The sequence below is a fragment of the Montipora capricornis genome, chromosome 13 (genome assembly GCF_036669925.1).
Source record: "Montipora capricornis isolate CH-2021 chromosome 13, ASM3666992v2, whole genome shotgun sequence".
Classification (NCBI taxonomy): Eukaryota; Metazoa; Cnidaria; class Anthozoa; order Scleractinia; family Acroporidae; genus Montipora; species Montipora capricornis.
In genome coordinates this window covers 25,378,515-25,399,560 of record NC_090895.1, presented here as the reverse complement: position 1 = coordinate 25,399,560, position 21,046 = coordinate 25,378,515, and the positions used below count along the sequence as shown (strand labels likewise).

General features: G+C 39.1%; 3 protein-coding genes across 5 annotated transcripts in view; 2 read left to right on the top strand and 1 right to left on the bottom strand.

Annotated features, from left to right (window-relative positions):
- Nucleotides 1-2,561, top strand: part of LOC138028954 (arsenite methyltransferase-like) — a 10,699-nt gene extending 8,138 nt beyond the window's left edge. The window contains exon 3 of one of the 3 annotated variants that reach the window (XR_011127775.1): nt 386-523. Coding sequence is in view for 2 of the 3 variants with exons in the window: in XM_068876600.1 (XP_068732701.1) it covers nt 386-1,220 (835 nt within the window). In the remaining variant the exon portion in view is untranslated. Of the gene's footprint in view, nt 1-385 lie in introns of all 3 variants that reach the window. The other 2 variants (XM_068876601.1, XM_068876600.1) reach the window with 2 other exon arrangements.
- A 397-nt stretch (nt 2,562-2,958) lies between these two features.
- Nucleotides 2,959-20,368, bottom strand: LOC138028953 (alpha-(1,3)-fucosyltransferase 11-like). The gene is made up of 6 exons (XM_068876599.1): nt 20,252-20,368; nt 10,218-10,295; nt 8,953-9,054; nt 7,565-7,907; nt 5,299-5,418; nt 2,959-4,107 (listed from the first exon to the last, which is right to left on the bottom strand). The coding sequence occupies exons 2-6, from the start codon at nt 10,270-10,272 to the stop codon at nt 3,240-3,242; spliced, it is 1,488 nt and encodes a 495-aa protein (XP_068732700.1). The 5' UTR covers nt 10,273-10,295; nt 20,252-20,368; the 3' UTR covers nt 2,959-3,239.
- On the top strand, nt 12,894-15,030 carry LOC138029339 (beta-1,4-galactosyltransferase galt-1-like). Its single transcript, XM_068877074.1, has one exon. It carries the CDS (start codon nt 12,964-12,966, stop codon nt 14,395-14,397), a length of 1,434 nt encoding a protein of 477 aa, XP_068733175.1. The 5' UTR covers nt 12,894-12,963; the 3' UTR covers nt 14,398-15,030.
- Nucleotides 20,369-21,046: the final 678 nt, after the last annotated feature.

Genomic DNA, 21,046 nt, shown 5'->3' with positions numbered 1-21,046 from the left:
CGAAATTATGCAGCAAATTACGTCAAGTCCCTCAAAAAAGACAATAAGAAGCATTTTCAAGATGGTTGCAGTTGTTTTGAAGCAGGTGATGCGTAACTCCACATGGTTGTGAACTATCAGCGAGCGAATAGTGCTTGTCGCGAGACCCCTCGAATATTATATTGTTATGTATAGATCGACGTAGCCACTTATTTGCATAAAATGGCGTGTATTGTTCGCTTTTCTTCTCGTTTAGATATTTATTTGCGGTTATTCGAACAGTTAGAAGGCGTTATAACCAAAATCAATCAATATATCTTTCTCGGAGTTGATTGCGTCCATCTACCAGGCCATACTATTCCTACAACGTTACACAAAAGTAAAATATGTCTGAACTGTCCCTTAGCAGTACAACAGAAGGCTACAAACAAGCTTCGATTCCCGTTCAGAAGGTACTGGGCCAGGAGTTCATCGAATGTGATGTTTGTCCTCAGCCTGGAGATGCCATTTTGGATTTAGGCTGCGGTACAGGAGAGCTGTCTGCATACCTTGCTGAGCTAGTCGGACCCGAGGGAAAAGTGATTGGCATCGACCCAGATGGGGAACGAATTCGGGCTGCCATACAATCTCACGGAAAGATAAAAAATCTCTCGTTTGTCGACGGAAGTGCATCAGACATTTCAGAGATTTTCCCAGAGTCTTTCGACATCATTTTCAGTAACTATGTGCTTCACTGGATCGCTGACAAACAAGAGGCCTTGAATAATATGTTTGCAAGTTTAAAGCTTGGTGGAAAAATTACCATTCAATATATCTCTCATCTTCCTCCGTTCGAGATAAATGCCTACAGGGAGCTGAATCCGGAAAACTGCGACAGGATTTGCGGAATGTACCAGTGCGAGTCGAGGGAGAAAATCGAACAGTATTGTATATCTGCCGGATTTGAAATATGTAAGAGTTTTCAAGGGAAGCTCCCAAGGCTCGTGTTTGAGAATATCAAAAGTCTTTTAGAGTGGCATTGGTCGACGACTCACGGTTTGTTTGATCCATCCCTTGTCACCGAAGAACGCTTGCAAAGGTATTTAGCTCCCTACACCGACAACAACGGAGTTTGCTGTCTCGACTTCGGAATAAAGGCCGAAGAAGAGCCTCACTGTCGACTTGTATGTTATAAGGAAAGAATTTATAATTATAAAGACAATGCTAATTTGATCGCTGACAGTAGAGGTTCAGAACATTGAAGACACCTCTTGAAGGCTGTTCACACCCTAGTTGGAACGTGATTTTACCCTATAGATTAGGTATAAAATAAGGTCCTTTTGCCATCCTGTCCAATCTCCCTGATGAAGTCTGTGTGGTCAGACGAAACGGGTAGACTTTCATATACCGGACTAAAATGGCAGAGGACAAAAGAACCATTGTTATTGGCCCAATTTATGCTAGAGATGGATAATCCGTCTGGACGAACTTGGGCAAGAATTTTTTAGTTCGTGTGATAATCCGTCCGTGTATAAATACGGGCAACAGACGGATTATCCGTCAAGACGAACTATCTGTTTAGTTCGTCTTGGCAGACGAACTAAGGTGGATAATCCGTCAGGACAGATAATCCGTCTGTGTGTGTAAATGCACCGACAGACGAACTTTAGATGCCGGAATGAACACCTCGTTACAGAAAGCCAACGGTCTCTTAGCAGTAGGATACAAAATGTGTTCGCATAAACGAAGTACCTGAACAAAGACAACAGAACAAAGGTGCATAGTCCGTCCAGTAAAAACGGGACGAACTATAAAACGAACTAATACTGTGCTTTACAGTTCGTCCCGTATTTATACTGGACGGATTAAACGACCAGACGGATAATTCGTCCAGACGGATTATCCGTCTCTAGTATAAATTGGGCCATTCCGATTAGGCCTTGCTAATTTGGTATTGTAATGTTCGCTTTGTTCTCTTAATTTGCTTTGTGGACATTAATTTTTCGGATCCGGTATATGAAGGCCAGCCGACCGGCGAAAATGTGAGGAAAAGGGAAACGGAACTCACTTAAATGTAGTAGTAGTTTTTAAAATATTGATGCATTGTCTCTGACGTCACGGCGATCCGCAAAACTTGAGGGGCCATTTTCTATTGTTATTGTACACCAACATTGCCGTCTCATCACCTGGATGCATACCAAGAATGAAGGGCAGTGGATGGAACTACTAGATTTATTGAGGGATTTACCAGAGGAATTCTGAGAATTAAAACCGAGAAAAGCAAAAACAAGGGTAGAAGCCTGAGACCAGTTAGACTTGGAGTGAAGAAGCAGCACCAGCAGTAGTGGTATTGGCAGTGGTGGCGGTAGGTAGAGCGGTGGTAATGGTAGCAGTAGTGATACATAAATAATTTTGTTGCATAGGTATCCCTGAAGGGCTCTTCTGCCATGCATTGTACATAAGAAATAACAATAGAAAGTCAACGATGCAATGAAAGTTACAAATATTTATATGTTTTAGATGTACAATTTGAATAACGTACCTGTTAAAAATATTCAAAATTTAATGTGGAAATTTACATAATATACAAGTATGAAAGTGAATGTGTATTTGTAAATGAAGAAGGTGCTTCAGAATTTTGCCCCAGTAGCGGTAGTGAAAATAGAAGTAGTAGTAGCAGCAGTGACGGCACCTGAGTTTTTGCAAAGTAGGATAAACCTCTCCAGGCCTAAGTATAAGAATGAGGCTTCTAGCCTCGTTTTCAAACGAAGGTTGTTTTGAATATGAATGAAGAACAGTCGTTGGGGCTGCGACTGTTTATGGTGATGATGGGGTAACATGTCCATGAGAAGAATGATGTAGTTGGCTGGGCGTTTTGGAACAGGAGTTGCAAGTTCATATTTCTTTCCCTTTTAGGGAAATTAGCAATCGCGAGAGGGGTTCAGAGAGCTGAATTGTATTGCTGCGTCGGTTTTTTAGTTCAAGAATTCAGAGAAAGGGTTACATTTGAATTTTATTAATTTAGTCTCAGCTATTGTGCTAATTTCCAGAACTTGGTGTTCCAGGATACTTTCTTTTATTTCCTTTTTTTAAATATTGCTTGTGTTCTCTGTACAGTTTCGACTTGAAAAGTTATCTAATACACCCATTTATCTTATTTATCTTTCTAGTCTCAGCTATTATGTTAATTTCCAGAACTTGGTGTTCCAGGCTACTTTCTTTTATTTCCCTTTTTTAAATATTGTTTGTGTTCTCTGTACAGTTTCGACTTGAAAAGCTATCTAATACACCCATTTATCATATTTATCTGTCAGACGTTTCAAATATTTTGCTTGAAACTTTGTTGCGTTCGTTTCGCCCGCCAGCAACATCTGTTTCATTGCTCGGGCTTCGTAAAGTCCCTCCCAGTAGTTCAAACTCTTATTTACTTTCTTGTCTGTTGCTATGGAAACCTTCGGCTCTGGGCATTCCAAATGCTCTTTAGTGGCCGTCCTAGGGGGTGGGGGTGGGTTTTTCTTTGGATCCAACTTATGAGCCCGCAATGCTTCTTGCCGTTCGATAACGCGGTTGCAAACGTGACATTCAAAATTAGCATACATCCGGTGACCAAAATTAACTTTGTCCCATTCTCCCAGTATACGCCACGGTCTTTCTTCCAGCATCTTGAGCAAAAATTTGTTGGTTATGTATTTAGGGTCTTTGTAGTTCATATATTCAGCATATTCGGTATCATTTGTGTTGAGGTATTTTATAAACTCTGCGAGGTCTTTCGGGTGTTTAAAGTCGTCGACAAAGATGGCGGATTTCTCATTCGGCATCCAGTCTTTGACAACTGGCGATCCCATGACAACAGGCACCGCTCCCACCTCGAACGGACGGAATAGCTTCTCCGTCATGTAATCATTACATATAGCGTTCTCGAACGCAATGTTGAATTTATACTGAGCCAGAAACTTGTAATATTCTTGGCTTTGAAGCTTGATAAAACCATTAATCTCCTCAGGCATTTTACGGTTATTAAGACAGCGGCCATAAGAATCGACGTCGATGTGCTTCATCAGCTCCTTCATGTAGGTCTCACGATCTGACGGGGTATAGCAATCACTTTGAACGTAGACGATAGGAGCTAAGCCTTTCTCCGTTTGCAGTCTACAAATGAAAAGAATTTTTTCAGTAAAACAACGCTCATAAAGAGGAATCTTTAGCACCATTGCTTACCCGCCGTTAACTTAAGTGACTCAACCACCAGAAATATCGTTTAAACCTGACCCATAAGTTAACAAAGGGCGCGTTCTCTTGGGGATATTCCGGAATAGGAATACCCCGAATATACGGGAATCGTGTTCTTTGGGACCAATTTGGCAGATGCGTTCTATAAACAAATTGCGATTTTCAGACGGCAATACCACATTATATTGACGGCTAGTTGGGAGAAAATATATTCCGTATTGGGCGGAGTCGCGAAGCGACGGAGCACAACCTCGAAGAGTGTAACTTGCAACTCTTTTCCTTGGAACAAAGCCGGGTATTTTAGGACACCAATTTTATGCCCAAATATGGACAAAAATAAGATCGAGGCTGCCTGCGCGGGAAAATGCGCGAGTTAAGTTACATCCAAATTAAAAAAAATTTAAACTCAAAAAACCCCAGCTCTGAACCAGAATTAAATGCTTCTGTGCAAATACAATACACAAAGGACCTTAACCCCGGGAGATTTGAATTGGGTACAACATTGAGTCAGTCGATTTGGTCTATTTCCTTACAAAAGTGTCCCATTCGGAAATTCACAAAGCCTGTATTTTTTTTAATTTTAAAAATCCCACAAGATGGCTGCGAGCTACAGTTATATTAACCGAAAACTTGTTACTTTGCAAATCAGCCGATAATCGTAAATTATTAAACTGAAATGAGTACGAGATTTATTCAGAAATAGAACGGACAGTTTTCGCCCGTATGGGAAATAGCCACAGAAAAAGGAACAAGGAATAAAACCCATGTTAGATGTATCAATATTAAAAAAAAAGACAAGGATACTTTCGGATTAAATCCCAATGCATCGTCTCTTTGCCCTTCACAAGGCTTCCGACAAGCGACTTGGCCTGAAAAGTAGGGACAGCACGTAAAGTGAAAAGCGACAAACGACGTCCTTTAACTTTCCTTTAATTTCCGACAGCAACGTGAAACATTGACAACGCACCGACACGAGACCTTTTAAAATTCAGACAAGCGACGCGAGACCCCACCCTGGTAGAGCCTCCTTAACGCTCGGAGACTTTCTTCTTCAAGATGGCCGCTGTGACGTCACGAATGGAACACACTCAATACAGAGATACCCCTGACCTGTTTTTCTCGTCGATTGGTATCGCGGGCGTGTCTGTCCAATCCCGAAGATCTTGGATGTAATGGGTGGATAGAGGATAGTCAGACTCGCGGCGAAACGTTGCTGTGTGATTGAAAAGACTGAAAGAAAAATGTAAGGAGGTCAGGGTTTTGGGAATGCCAGTCGCGCGTTAACACTAAGTGCATTTTTTCACTGACTTCTTATGTTCAATCAACTTTCACTTGGTCTTTCACTTTCACAAACCAAACAGCTCTTTACAGCCTCTAAGTTGTTCGTTGGATCAGTATGGAACACAGCTGCATTGCGTTTTGGATTAGGCTCAGAATATTCCTGTTGTGTATTATTATTATTTATTTATTTATTTATTTATTTATTTATTTATTTATTTTTATCAAGAGTAAGAATCTGGTATCAGGTTTGTCCCCACCAGCGTCAGAAAAGTGAATATTTTTAAACCAAGTTTTGCGGGAAAATAAACAATCGATGATCTTCAATCACCTGATGAGACGGCTATGTTGGAGCACAAAACAGTAGCAAATTATGGCTCATGTTTTAAATTATAATAGAGTCAAATTCTCAAAAAGACTTTTTTCTCGCTCTATTGTTCTGGGCACCAACATAGCTGCTGTGACGTCAGGTGAAAACCATTCAATTATGTACCCAAGCCTGTACGTCGGACTAGCTAATTCACCATCAAGCCTCGAATTCGAAAATCAAACTTGTAAATTTTAGCATGAGCTAAATCCCAAAGGAGCAGACTTGTAAAGAAACTCCACGTGCGAAAAGTATTGCATGTCCAGATGATGTGAATAATTTGTGCAAACGAGGCTTGGTGGTGAATTTTGAGCACAGGACGTAGTAGTAATCATGCATAAGGCTGATTGAAATCTCCCAGGGTTAAGATTCTTCGTGTATTGTACTTGCATTATAATGTAGCATTCACTTTTGAATGATATGGAAATACCGCAACAAAACAAGGGTTTGAATTGGGTACAACATTGAGTTAGCCGCTTGGTCTATTGTGTATTTTCGCAGCAAAACTTGATTAAAAAATAGGCAATTTTCTGACGCTGATGGGACCAAATAGGCCAGTTCCGTGTTCGTGTCTGCCTCCTCTTTAAAGCGAGTCTAAGTGCGAAGTTTTTGTGATGGTAATTAGTTCTACTTTACATATGAATGACAACTACTTTTCATAAGAAAAACTTCGCACTTAGACTCGCTTTGAAGAAGAGGCAGACATGAACTCGGAAATGGCTTATTGGTGATTGACTCTTGTTTTTATATAATAGGCTCAATAATGTACGCATTTTTATTGGTTCTCACCCATGACCTATTAGAGGGCAGAAGCATAGTTGACCAACACTATTCGCTTGCTTTGCTAACGATCTACCTGAACGCGTGATATCAGGCTCAGTTTACTTAAAAGCTGATGACACTGCTGTTTATTGTATCAAACGAACTGCAGATGAAGCGGTAATTCAGTTGAGTGCAGCCTTAAAACGAGTTGTACAATTGGTGTCTATGAAACCGTCTTACTCCCCGTCCCGAAGAAAGCGAGGCTATGCTAATTAGTAAAACTCGTGCTACAAGCCCAATGAAGTCGATTCGCATGGGCACTGATGTCATTGACTGGGTCAATTAATCTCGGCTAATAGGTGTGGCTGTCGATGACAAACTTGCTTGGATTCCGCACATGCTGATCTTCTTGATAAGAAACTTGATCTAATAAGAAGGTCTAGGTTCTTACCAAAAGAAGTCCTCGTTAATTTCTATTTTAAAGTTATACTGCCATCGGTAACTTATGGTCTCATTCTTTGAGGGTCCAGCTCAAATGCCGATCTTTTCGATTCCTTCAAAAGGCTCCATTTGTAGGGCGGCGAGAATAATTTTTAATTTACCTAAAGATATGAGATCATCACATGTGCTCGAATATGCCTGTTGGCGTCTGCTTAATTATCGCTATAAGCTTGCCTTAATAAAACGTATGCATGAAGCATTTCACCATAGACTACCGCAGGAGCTTTCGGAATCTGTCTGGTAAAGACACTTCGATCTTGTGATCTTTTCAAAAAGCCTATATTTGGAAGCAGCGTCCGCCTTCAAATTGTCAAGAAGTCTTTCTAAAATGCACGTTCCACATTTCACGATGTCCTAAACGTTGACTAACGCCTTCCTTCGGTTGCCAGACCACAAAATAAAGCTACAAATTGGAAACCGCCTTACTAGAAGTGATGGTTTCTACACTCAACATATCGCCATGGTTACCTCAGTGCGTCCTCGTAGGTCAACATCCAGTTATTCTTCGGCGACTCCTCATGAAAAAGCGCCCACTCATCCCAAGGCTTCCGTGGCAAAGGTAGGTCGTCAGCGCGCAGGTCTGTTCCATAGAACATGAACGCACGCGTGGCGGGGTCGTTTTTGAGCCCGCGATCGATCGACGTGACGCATGATCCCTTTTGGCAGGCGATCACATGCTTGCGTTGTTTGCGATCGTGAGGGAATAAATCTTCAGTCCACCATATAAGGATAGGCATCTTGTCCTCGGGAATTAACGGACCTGAATCCGGAGTATACCGGCTTGTTGATTCTATGGCATCGTGAGGATTGGCTAAAAGATATGCAAAATGTTTTCTTGCGTCTTGAGGGCCACAGGTAAGAAAACTGTTCAAGTTAATGTGTTACCCTCGATAAATATACCGGTAGTATTGACCGAATGCAAAAATGGCCGCCAACAAATTATTCTTTTGTCTTTGTGTTAATTAGCCTAACTAGCCTCGTTTTACAGCCAAAATTCTTTCAATTTTACGCGTGTGACCGAGGCTACTTAGGTTAATTAAGACAAAGACAGAAGAATAATTTGTTGGCGGCCATTTTTTCATTCGGTCAATAGTATACTATAGTTTATTATTGTAAGTTCAATTCCTAATCAACGATTATACTTTATTTACAAACAAATCATAATTATACAAACAAGATCATGGTAACCCGCAGTTAACATTGCTACACTTACACTGCGACATTATTACTGACTCTCACAACAAAGTAAACAAAAAGACACTTAGAAACTGACTTGAATTACACAAACAACCGCCTCATACATAAGAGAGAAAAGATTTCGTTTTTCGCGGAGTTCGCTGTTGCAGAACCTTGTTAATGGGTTACATCGAGCGTTGTGATTGGTCGTCGGATTCTGTTGTTTTCGCCGGCTGCAAACATGATTGGTGGCATGCAGTAAAAATCAAAAACGGTGGTTGAAAGTTTAACTTCACAGTCATGTTTACGAAAACCGAACTAAATCGTTGTTTTTTTTTCACAATTGACTTTGATGAACGATAACAACAATTTTCTAGTACCAAGACTTAACCCGCCAGATAAGAGAAAAAGCCGAGTTTTTAACTGGTGTGCTTAAATTTACAACTGCCAAGTGACCAGCAACGTCACCATTGACGACTTAATTGGGCTACAGCCAAATGCAATTAGCTGTGAGTCGATTTTAACGCCAATCACCGTTTCCTCCAAAAGACCTCGAGTGGAAACCTTTCATTTTGACCAAGGGTCCATTACCCAAGAGTAAAAATCTGGTATCAGGTTTTTGCCCATCAGCAATTTGGGGATATCTTACTGTTGGGTGATGGATTCCTGTACAGACTTACCTTTCTCATCAGGGAAACAGTTTTCCTCAACGGAGCAATGTGATTGGTTGGTTTCATCGCTTTCCTTCGTTGACTCTTCAAATGCCACGACAGAAATGAAAACTAGACGAATAGCAAGACGTTATTTTGGGTCAGTACGCAGCTATTACAACGGCTCTCGGGGTTAGCTCTTAAAAACGCCCAAGTCGTGTTCTCGGGTTGGACTGAAGCGAGCGTGGAATGTAGGCCTCAATCATTAGCCTCTGTTCCATGCTCGTTCCAGTCTATCAAAGAGCACCCCTAGCATGTGCACATGCGCTTAAATATTTTGATTCCAAACATCGAAATCCGACGTACAACGGCAAAATCGACTAAAACGTCACTCCAAGATAAAAGTTAATCCTATGGTAAGTATATCGAAATTTTTGAATCTTGCTTAGTTTGCACAGTATGGGCGAACTGTCCTGTAACTTTATCGGTACGAACGGTTTTAAGTTAAGATAGAAAATGAATAGATCCCTTGCCGTTTTTATACTAGAGACGGATAATCCGTCCAGACGAACTATGCGTCTCTCGTGTTATCCGTCTGCATTATCCATTTGGACTAATAACCTTCCGTTGTGCGTCCACAACGAAAGATAGTTCGTCTAGACGGATAATCCGTTTTGTGACTGTCTTTATACTAGATACACATAACCAGACGAACAACAAATGTTTGCCCAAGTACGTCAATACGACTCTAGATTAAAAAAGCGGTTATTGTTGTGTTCGTCAAAAAATTGGTGATTTGAACATAGTTAATCGAGAGAATAGCTATGAAACCTTACAACCTCGAAAAGCGAAAACATTGTTGTCGCAATCGATGTTGAATTGACTGTGACAGTGCACAATCTTTCGTTTTCGTTTCGCACGTGTTTGCAAATTAGTTTCGCATAATCTAATCGAAAGATTTGATTTGTTATTTCCTCGAAAAAAGGTTTGTTTTGTGCATCGTCAAGGCCAAAATACAGACAAACGAGTTGTCGAGTTTCGCAACCATCTCGATGTATTAACTGTGATTTCACGTTGATGTTTACTGGATTACGGCAAAGAAACGCACTCAAATTCGTGCCACACGTGCAGCACGGATTATTTTCCCGTGACACTGAACGATAAACCTTAAACATGAAGGTTGGCCAAACTATCGCAGTTTGTGGTTATCCTTCTCGATATTTCTCAAATTTGAATAGAACGCTGCAGAAAGAAATAAGATTTAAATCTCAAGAAAGAAAACGGTCATCACTTACCGCAAAGAAAAACAACTAAAGTGTTTATCCTCATCAAAGTCCCTTTCACAGCCATAATCAATTAAGGGTCGATAAAATCTGCAAAGAAGCCGACAAAACATAAACGCCACAATAAATTAATTAAAGTCAGCATTGAATGACGATTTAATCACTCCCTCGACCCTCTCCAGTGTCAAACCATTTGTCTGTTAGTCTGTCGCTGTCTTTCTTTCTATTAGCCGCTATTTCAAAACAGTTTTTGTCAGTTAGAGAATCAATACGTGTTATAGCGTTCATAAACACTCTTTATTCGTTTAAATGTACATGGTTTAATTGTCAAACGGACAGAGTTGTCGGTTTTGCAGATGTTGGATGGTGTTGGCAGTTGTTTGCAAACGGACTCAACAAACAATGCAAGGACGTGCAGTGTGTTATGGGAAGGATACGACCCATAAGACTTTGTAAACTTACAAAATTCGGCTGCCATCTTGATTTCAACATGCATTCTCGTCACCAGAGCCTTGGATCGACCCAAGGCTCTGGGGAACTCTAGGTAGGCGGCGTATGGTTTTAATTGCCAAGAATTGGCTATTTGAACCTTACGGCGCCTGCTCACTCCTCGTGCTAACATGAATGCACCAATTAGAGACGCTTTTGATTGTTCTTCACGAAAACCAATGAGAAGACACTTTGTTTCAGAGTTCCCCAGAGCTTTTCTCTCCCTCGGTCAAGAGAAGAGAAACGGACCCAACATTGCGCTACGCTTCGGCGATCACGGAACAAAAGAAATGTTGAGAGTTGGCTCAAAAGTTTGAACAACTACCTTTCACCGAGTAGCATTCACTTGATGTCACACTTCAGGCTCCAGTTGTTCAAAACGCGGATGACGAAACCCACTGGATAAATCACTATCCAATAGATACCGCAATTGGTTTCGCTATGACTTTTCCACTGGATAGTGATTTATCCGGCGGATAGCGCTATCCATCGTTTGAACTGGGGCCAGGGGTTTAAAATTTTCGAAAAGCCTTGTACAGCATAATAAACATCATTTTGCGGAAACACATCTCAGGTTGGCTCTCTTTTAAATCCCCTGAATCTCCGATATGTTATAATTCATGGAACGTTTTAAGATTCAATGATGAACATATGTGTGACTCAAATATGTAATATTTCTATGAAATGCATTAAGAGACCGTGAATATGAATTCCAATTTATAGGTGTTTGTTCCAATAAACTCCAATTGGCCGATAGAAGGGATGAAAACTATTTCTTTTCAAAAACGCTTATAATCTCAAATGCGATATAAATTGTGGTTTCTTTCTTATCTTGCCGACAAACACTTTTCAAACTTAAGCAATGTGATAAGAATGAAAAGAAACTGTAGTATTTTATTCACCACGACACGCGGCAAGTGGCGATCTAAGACGGCGACGTTTACGAAAACTTCACCTCAAAAATAAAACTTTGCGCTCTAGAATGTCTTCGCGATTTTTCCACCTCGTTCACTTCCCACGATGTTACCGAAGTATCCTAAAAATAGAAACCTAGCACTTCACATTACACTCTAATCAGTTAAGTCTATTCAAGTATAAGTGCTTCACGGTAATCCTTCCTTGTACTTGTACATGTTCATTGCCGTGACTTTAAGATCTTCAGTTCCCACGGCCTGCTCCCGTCTGACCTTGTAGCTCAGTCGGTAGAGCAGCGGTGATCTAACCCGAAGGTCGTGGGTTCAATTCCCACCCTGGTCAGAGTTTTTCTCTGTCCTTGTGTAGGCCCATTTCCATTAGCAGGGCTAACGCCCACATGGTTCATATGGGGTAGCAACCTAGCGGTTGCGGAGTAAAAATGGAGAATGAAAGGATTTGAATGTTGAAGTTGTCGTCTAAACCCGGCCTCAAATTTGGAGATTTCACGTCGTTGTTATGCAAAGTACCACAGAAATGAGCTAAAATGCGTGAAGCACGTGCAGCACGATTGATTTTCCTCTTTTAACCAATCATATTCTTGTTTTGTGGTGTTGTCGTTGCCGTCACCGTTTCTTAACCTTCCTAATATGGGAAGCTGACATGACGCCAAATTTTACAGACACGTGGAATCGTAACTTCGCGATACGGAAAATACTAAGCTGAAAAAAGCTGCAAGAAAAACATCTGCTTCGTTTAAATATGAAAGTCCACGTTTCCAAGCTTTGTTGATTCAAATGAATAACCTTAAGAAGGACAAGGCGAATAGATTGTAGATTACGTAGCCTGAAAAAGCTTTGTTTGAATCGTTATTACACCGTTTGCGGACTTTATCAATGAGATATTATTTCCTGAACCAATTTGCGAAAAACAAAGCAAACATACTGAATTGACATCAGTAACAATACAAGGTTCGACAACGCGCATTTAGTATTTTATCCCAGACTAAACAATTATTCCTGATCTCGACTCTGCCAAAAAAACAATTAAAGGAAATCAAAAAATAGTTAAAAACACGAGGCTTTTGTTTTTAATTAAGAACCAATAACTTCAACCTTGCCACAATTTTCTCCTGCGTTATGAAGGCAAATGACCACAGGGCATTTTTGCTTTCAGCCGTTATTAATTAGTTCTCCAGGGTGAAAATTGATTCCTCTGAAACGAAGACTTTAACTGAACAGTAGATCGCAGCAATTGATGATAGATCGTATCTTAGATTATCGCGTGAGTTCACTAAGGGAAGATTACACTTGCTTTGTTGCCATTCAACACAATTCTGCGTTGGACTTCACAAGGAATGACAAGAAGACAAATGAAGAAACTTTTAAAAAAGATTTCCTTTGTTATAGCAGTTGGTTTACTGTTCGTGTCGTCGCTTTTAATCGTTTCATTAAACTCCAGTTTGGATCAAAAGAGCGATACTTTGGTGATATCGACCATGAAATTCGAGGGTTTCAAGTCAACAGCAGTTCAAAATGCCCTACAGCAGTTTTCCGCCGAGAATGTGCAAGAAAAAGACGCTAAAGCCGAAAACACAGCGCCATTGGAGGTCGTGATTCCTCTCGTTGAAATCCCACGTTCCAAAGATTGTTTCAATGTACCAAAGGACAAAATGCAGAACTTGAACTTTTACGAGCTTCAACCAGGAAACGTGATTGGTTCTGCTTTCTTAGACTTTCGGTTTAAGGCACAAACGTTCGTTCGTTTTATTTCCTTCTTGCCAGCTTATGGCGAATTAACGCAGCTTTATTGTCATTTTATGGACTCGGAGAGACAGGAATTAATTAGCAGTATTGTGGAAATCGAAGAACTTGGAACAAACATGGGCTACGCATACCAAGGATTTCTCTCCACGTGTGAGTTACCTGACGAAATTGATAGTTATACTTTATGTTCGGTAAATATTTCTACTGAACCCGCAGGGCACGATCAGACAGCAGAAAACACCAGAGTAATTCCTTTATATCTTGTTGACCGTAAGGTTAATACCAGAACTTATGGTCTTTGCGTTCCTCCAATATCAGGCGACATATCCGCTGAAAGACTTGTAGAGTTCCTAGAGCTGTCTCAGATTTTGGGTGTGTCCCACATAACCTTCTACGTCTCCAAAGTCACAGGTAATACTCTAGCGATTCTCCGTTATTTCGCAGAGAAAGGCTTAGCAACTATTTTGTTCTGGGAATTGCCACAGATTATTGCTTCTAATGTTCAAGACAATGGGCAGACAACAGCTCTTAATGACTGCCTGTACAGAAATTTGGAACGGTTCGACTACGTAGCATTTAACGGACTGGACGAGTTTATAGTCCCGTTTCAACATCAAATAGTTCCACAAATCATTCAGGAAATTATCAACGAGGATGTAGCTGGTTACTGCTTTCAAAGTTTTTTCTTTTACACCGGCAAATGTGTAATTAGAGATTCGCAAACGCTACTATACACACAAAACTGCACTTTCAGGGCTAAAACACCAACCCAAACGATGTCAAGATGCATCGCAAATATCAAGAGAGTTTCATCTTTAGATTTCAATGGCATTTCAAGCCCCACAGAAACTTACTATACCGTGAATAACCTGGAACCGAGCCTCGGTTACGTGTTTCATTATGATAAATGCTATAGCAACTGCGACGATTTACACCAGGACCTCACGATGAAAAAATACCGTCATGAATTAGAAACAAAGGTTAATGAGACATTGATTGCTTTGAGGTACAGTGGCTTAATATAGTCGGGTCAGAAAACAAATAACGAAATATGAAAACTTAAAATAAATACACTTTGCCTGAGAAGACATGTTATACTACAATGAGATTTGCAAATGATTCAAACAAAGATTCCAGTTTACAGTATTATTCCAATATCTACTGAGGGGTGGCATTCATGCCCTTACAATGATGAACCTGCATCTTCTCCTTACATTTTCCTTACTCCACTAAATCTTCAAATCAGTGATAAAGCAGCAAAATGATTTTTCGAATTGCATTTAAATATTATCCATAGCCATAACCAGGATTGTCACTAGGAACCAGTTTTTAGAAAGTCTCAAAACATTTTTGAGCTGTAAGGCAATTTTCTCCTTATTTTCAAAATATGGTCTTAAAGCATGTCCTTTCTTACTTCTTTCTTCATTTTCACTTCCCATGGTTTTTTTCTTCTACGTCAATTATTTGTATTTTTCTTTCTATTCATCCTCACAGATTTACCTTTCTTGCATGCATTTTAGAAGTTTCTTTTAATGTATTACATCATACTGGTAGGGACCTACCTAGATTAGTTCTGCTACCTACATGGCCTGGTTTTTAGGAAAATAAAAAAACTGTCATTGTAAAACTAACTAAAAGTTTCAAGCGATTCCTTTTTTTTTTTTAAGTGGAGGGGAACCAGTTAAAGGTTCCAAACATTCCCCAGATCTTAGGCCCCCCAAAATGGGTACTGCATCAACTACCAGCCACAAAAGATGCACCATTAAGAGCCTTTGCTTCTTAAGTTTTTACTTCAGAAGTACCAGGTAGTCTTATCGATAGTTAATAATAATAATAATAATAATAATAATATTTAATAATAATAATAATAATTATTATTATTATTATTGTTATTATTATTAGAGCGGTTTTCGAATGAGAGTCGTAAAACCAAAACCAAACTAATTACTTTGGGCAATCAAAAAGGACGGAGACAATCCAGTAAACCAATCAAAACTCAACGTAATTTCATGTAGCCGACACAAAGCACAGGAAAATGTGCACGCACGAGCCACAATTGGTTTCGGTTTCACTTCTGATTGGTTGAAAAAGTGGCGCAAGAACTTTGAACCAATCATTGAGTGAAGTAACCATAAATCAAAGTAATTATCTAATTACTTTCGACACTCAATTGAAAACCGCTCTATTGATTTATTAGGACTCATTGTTGCCTGAATTACTATACAGATAATATTAGATCTGTAATCTTAATTTGTGTGTATCGTAAAAAGCTTTCTGTGAGGTGCATCTGAAAATGTATGTTGAATTTGCACAGTAGAAATGTGATTTTATTAGTTCCAACTTCACAGGCTGATTTTTGCCACTATAAAATCCTGTGGAAGTGGGTTATAACCTATGACTGGGGGTTCCACACAATCTCTTCTCCTTAGATTAGGTATCATGTCCCTTTACCAGGGGTGTCTTGAAAACAAAGACTCCTGTGACCCTAAGACTCAACTAGACGCTCCATGAGCGTAAACTGGGTTGCCTGTGGTACGTCTTACTCAAAAACAGAAGGGACTGAGTTGGGTGGTATTAAAGTGCAGCGTTCCAGGCGTTTTGTCTTCCAGGGGATTCAAATTGTCTTTGCGTAATATGTAGCTCTAATAGTACACAATATTGTTTTGGTATTCTATATCATTGCAGTGCCATGGTAGAAGTCTTAGTGAATAACCTCCTGAGAAAACATGTGCTTACTAGCAAAGTACTAAACCCAGAAAGATTGAAGAAAACAAAAGGGAACCGAGAAATATTTGGCTTCTAGGCTGACATGTTGATCATTTTCAAGTTCCCTCACAACTTCTTTTCACCACAAGTTTAAGCGCGCACTCTGAGCGTCTGACAGCTTGGATACCAAAGTTCACAGCAGTTATCCTCCTTGTCTCATGGGGTTAGTATCTGGATGGGTGACCTAAACCATATACCACTTTGTACCAGAAACATAGGACCGAAAATTCTATTTTAACCCTCACAAATGCGAACTAAACAAGGTACAGATTTTTGTTTGCTTGCTTTATGCAAAAGTAAATGAATGTTGATACACAGTTTTTAGGAAGAGCAGAAGGACGTTTTCAGGACGGTCGATCGAGAATAAAATATTTTGCCATCAGCAACAAAATTTACGACATAAAAACATTAATTTTGAACAGCGAATATAAAAAGTTATTATTAGTGAAAAACATTTTGGGAGATTTTTGCTACGTTCAATTTTGTTATTGTACTTTTGGCTGCACAAGTAAATTTAACAAATCGAAAGTGACATTGAATTCCTTGGGCGCTGTGATCAAGTTACCGCCAAGTGTTTACTCACAAAACAGTGAAGCATCTGTGTCAAATGATGGCAAGATACCGGGTTTTTGTTTTTGTTAGTTTTCTTTTTCTTTCAAGTGTTATAAAGTTTGACAAGAAATGTGCAAATTCAACACAAAGATCACAATCACCCAACTCTTGAGGTTAACCATTGTTTCTGCAAAGTCAAAAATTTACTCTCCAAGACGAGGTTATTTATCACCAGGTAATTCCATCGTTTTGGAAATAGCAGCTACTTTATTATTCATCAGCATCACAATTTTTTGCTGATTTTGGCACTCATTTTGTTGAAACTCAAGCACACTTTCAACAGACCTGTTTATTTTCATGACTTACATGTATGCGCATGCTGCTTACAGTGTACTACCGCAAAAATCCTCCAGTATCGCATTTCAACCCACGTATATGCAAATTTGTTAGGCTCGAAAGTTACACAACATGATAAATTCACAAATGCTGAAATCTCACAAAAACCTTTTCGAGCAAAAAATTTATTGAAACAATGTATTTGCTATTAGAGGCAAAAAACCCTTCCTATTTCAATTGTGTGCAAGCAAACAAGACACACAATCCGTGTCAAAAAGCATACGCAATTAGATAAATTTCTGACAGTTCACATCAAACCCTTTTCGAAAGAACCTTGACCGTAAATAATGAAGCACAAAAGAGACAACAAGCTTTCATTCAAATAATTCTTTGCTGTCATATTTCCAATTTTTTTTTGCCTTTAGAGAGTTGCGTACAAAATAAATGTAAATTTCCAGACAACTTAGATGCGACTTGACGGTCAAATTGACAGTCCATTCTTGAGCTCCATAGGGGTATATTTTGTTTAAAGATGCACTAAAACGCCATGCACATTACAATGACTTTCAACGCCATTGCAGGTTAATTAAATGTTCTCCTGTGTGCACCAGAGAAATCTACGCATTACCCCAACCCCCTAAAACCTAACAAAATACACACAGACAACTCTACGCACAAAGACACCACTTAGCAGGAGAGTGACAGGCAAGACTTTTACCGACACTGAAAAAAATAGAAATAAAATAAAATAAAAAACAGAGAAATATTACCCATTTTCCAAATGGGATTGCCGTACTGTCAACCCAGTAAAAACGAACACAATAACCCAAAACCCTCAATTTGGCTAACCCTAGGCCTATAAAGTAACTTTAGGCCTAAGGTTAGCCAAATTGAGGGTTTTGGGTTACTCTCCTTGTTTTAGAGTCTTAAGGGTCTTTGTTTTCAAGACGCCCCCTTTTCTAGTATATATTTGCCTTCACAATAGTATTATTATTATTATTATTATTATTATTATTATTATTATTCTATCTCCTTTAACTTTATGCCGATTTACAACACAATAGCCGAGCCCATTCCTTGGGCCTAGGGCTAAAACGAGGTAGAAGTCTATCTGACTTGATGGAGAGTGTCTTTCTTAGGATGAGAGATGTTCCTAGCAGTACAATCTTCTGTAATATTATTATTATTATTATTATTATTATTATTATTATTATTATTATTATTGTAACTTCACTTGGTTTTGTTTTGGTTTTCTTTGTTTTGCTGTTGCTTAATTAATGTCAAGTGTGTGCTTCACAAAGTAAAAGACATGATATGATAAACACTTCAGGAAGAAAGGGTAACAAACCCAAAATAATGTTGCTTTGCCGAAACCCGAAACTAAATCTGGAGAATGTAAAAGAGTGTGAAACCTTTCCAAACAATGCAAACAAACAAACAAACCAAAAAACAAAGGGAGAGACGTATCTGCAATGGGTGACCCTGACACAGTAATTCATGCAAAATGCTAGATTTCCTGCCACATATTGCACCAGTCAGACTGGTGGCATTTTGAAGACCTTGCTGATGTAATAAGAAAAATATAGTTCACTGTTGTATGAGTGGCCATCTCTTATACATGATTTTTGATAGGTGGTAGAATACTTTCCATTGTGCTTTCCATTGTATGTATCTCAACATAAAGTATCAACATTTAACTTAAAAAAGAATTTTGTCTTTTTGTTTTTGTTTTTTGCAGCTCTTAAGATGTGCCTTTTGTCTAATTTGCACCTTAACACTTTTCCTTACTTTGAGCCAGTTTTTTTTTTCCCTAGATTGATTGGTTTTCTTTCCAGTTTCTGTATGTTGAGGTTGTAGGGATGGCGCAGTGGTGAGAGCACTTGCCTCACCAGTGTAACCTGGGTTCGATTCGCAGACTTGACGTCACGTGGGTTGAGTTTGTTGGTTCTCTATTCTGCTCTGAGCGGTTTTTCTCTTGGTACTCCAGATTTCCCCTCTCCTCAAAAACCAACATTTGATTTGATTTGAATTAATTTGTTGATTTCGGTTTACAATGTTCCCAATCAGTGCTCCAGCGCTAGAAGACTAGACACTTGAATAAAGTTGCTTTCCTTTTAAAGTACGTGTAAGCATAGTCTTCAGGATTAACTTTTTGGCATGCAATAAAACCACTATAAGATGTCTCAAAAGCAATGGTTAATTTTTATGCCACATGCCTTGTTGTTGTTGTTGTTGTTGTTGTTTCACATTAGGTAGTAAATGGCTAATGAGGGCCAAACAGTGCTTTAAATCAGCCTTAATTGTATACCACCAAGCAAATGAGTGGTGTGGTGGTGGTTTCATTGCTTTTTCAGCCATTTGAGGCAAAGAGGTTGCCTAAAAAAGTGCTGCTTATTTTGGAAATATTTGCCACATTCATTGTCCACTTTGGTCCACATCAGTGACGTGGCTATGGGAACCAACATCTAGCAAACAAATATGAAAGCCATAATTCATCAGAGGCTACTGGCACTTAAAAAAATGGCTCCACAAGCTAGCCCACACTGCAACTTCAACTTCAAAACTATATAACAAGAAGAATAATAATATTGTCTTCAAGCAAAACCTAGTAATTTTCAATTGCTTTATAACGAGAAAACATTCCTGAATATTGAAAAAGCATTGTATTAGTGGATATGTCTAAAAATTTAATACAGGTAATCTCTTTGTTACTACCAGTATTTCTTTAAAAAATTCGGAAATTTTACAAACTTAAGAACTATTACTCAAGTCGAGAGGTCTGATCGATTATAACAATTTTATAGCGCCCATCGAAGCTCTCTTTCGGTGGCTTGAATTTTTTTAAGACAAATTACAAACAGTCAACTTCAACTTCGATTATAACAATTTTATAGCGCAATCGAAGCTCTCTTTCGGTGGCTTGATATTTTTTTAAGACAAATTACAAACAGTCAACTTCAAAATTGCAAAACAAACTGTTCATATCAATGATATGAGCAATGGCCTCCACAAGAAGACAATTGATTAAATCGCTGTGTGCACCGGAAAGAAAAAAAGGAAAGAAAAGAACTAAGGGCACTTTTACCCTTTGATTAGATCTGATTAGATTGATCGTGTATGTAAGTCTAATACTTATGTGTACTCGTATATTATGCGAGCAATCGATGTGGCCTCCACAAGAACAACGTACCAGATTCATCCAAAAAAAGGACCAAGGATACTTACCCTTTGCTTCGATGGTGATTTAGCTGTTGCTTCTTGTGTTAAGAGAACTTATTGATCACAGAAAACAAGACGAGTACATTATCAATGTAAATTTCACCCAGGCGTTCCGTATCCTCTCCACTGTTGCGTAAGACTGGGTATTAGTTCCAAAAATTGATGTTGAGACCCATTGCAAGTCTTTAAGGACCTTTCATAAGAAGGTTCAAATAGAGTGACACTGCCCTTTTTAAAACTTTACTGGAGCTGGCTGGCCTCCTATACATCAACATGCTTTATGCTTGCCACACTATCTTTCCTCTTCGTTAAAGATTTGTTTCCATATCTCAAAGTGGCCCTTGGACGTGAGCAGCCTGGAACAAAACTGAAACAATCCAAACCCATACAAAAATGCTAACCTTAGGCTTAAACATTATCTAAAGCATATTGTTTAGGCCTAAGGTTAGCACTTTTGTAAAGGTTTGGGTTCTTTCAGCTATTGTACCCTTGTTTAAGTTTTGTTATTCCAGGCTCCTCACGTCCAAGGGCACTTTGAGATATGAAAACAAGTCTTTACCTTCCTCTTCCTGGTCGGTGTCTGACATTTGCAGACTGCAGACTGGCTACAAATAGCGCTGATAAACAGTGTTTAAGTCTAAGAACCCATTTCAAATATTGCTGATAAACAGTATTTAAGTCTAAGAACCCATTTTAAAACCGTTAGCTTTCAATTATTGAAAGCTAACCATTTTAAAATGGTTAAATTATTGACAGCTAACCGTTTTAAAATGGGTTCTTAGACTTAAATACTGTTTATCA

Excerpts from the sequence above, each read along its gene's own strand:
- LOC138028953 (XM_068876599.1), bottom strand. The coding sequence starts at position 10,272 with ATGGCTGTGAAAGGGACTTTGATGAGGATAAACACTTTAGTTGTTTTT. Across the intron at positions 7,908-8,952 it reads CTGTTTCCCTGATGAGAAAG|CCAATCCTCACGATGCCATA; the intron begins GTAAGTCTGTAC and ends CATATCTTTTAG. Across the intron at positions 4,108-5,298 it reads CCAATCGACGAGAAAAACAG|ACTGCAAACGGAGAAAGGCT; the intron begins GTCAGGGGTATC and ends TTTCATTTGTAG.
- LOC138029339 (XM_068877074.1), top strand. The coding sequence starts at position 12,964 with ATGACAAGAAGACAAATGAAGAAACTTTTAAAAAAGATTTCCTTTGTT.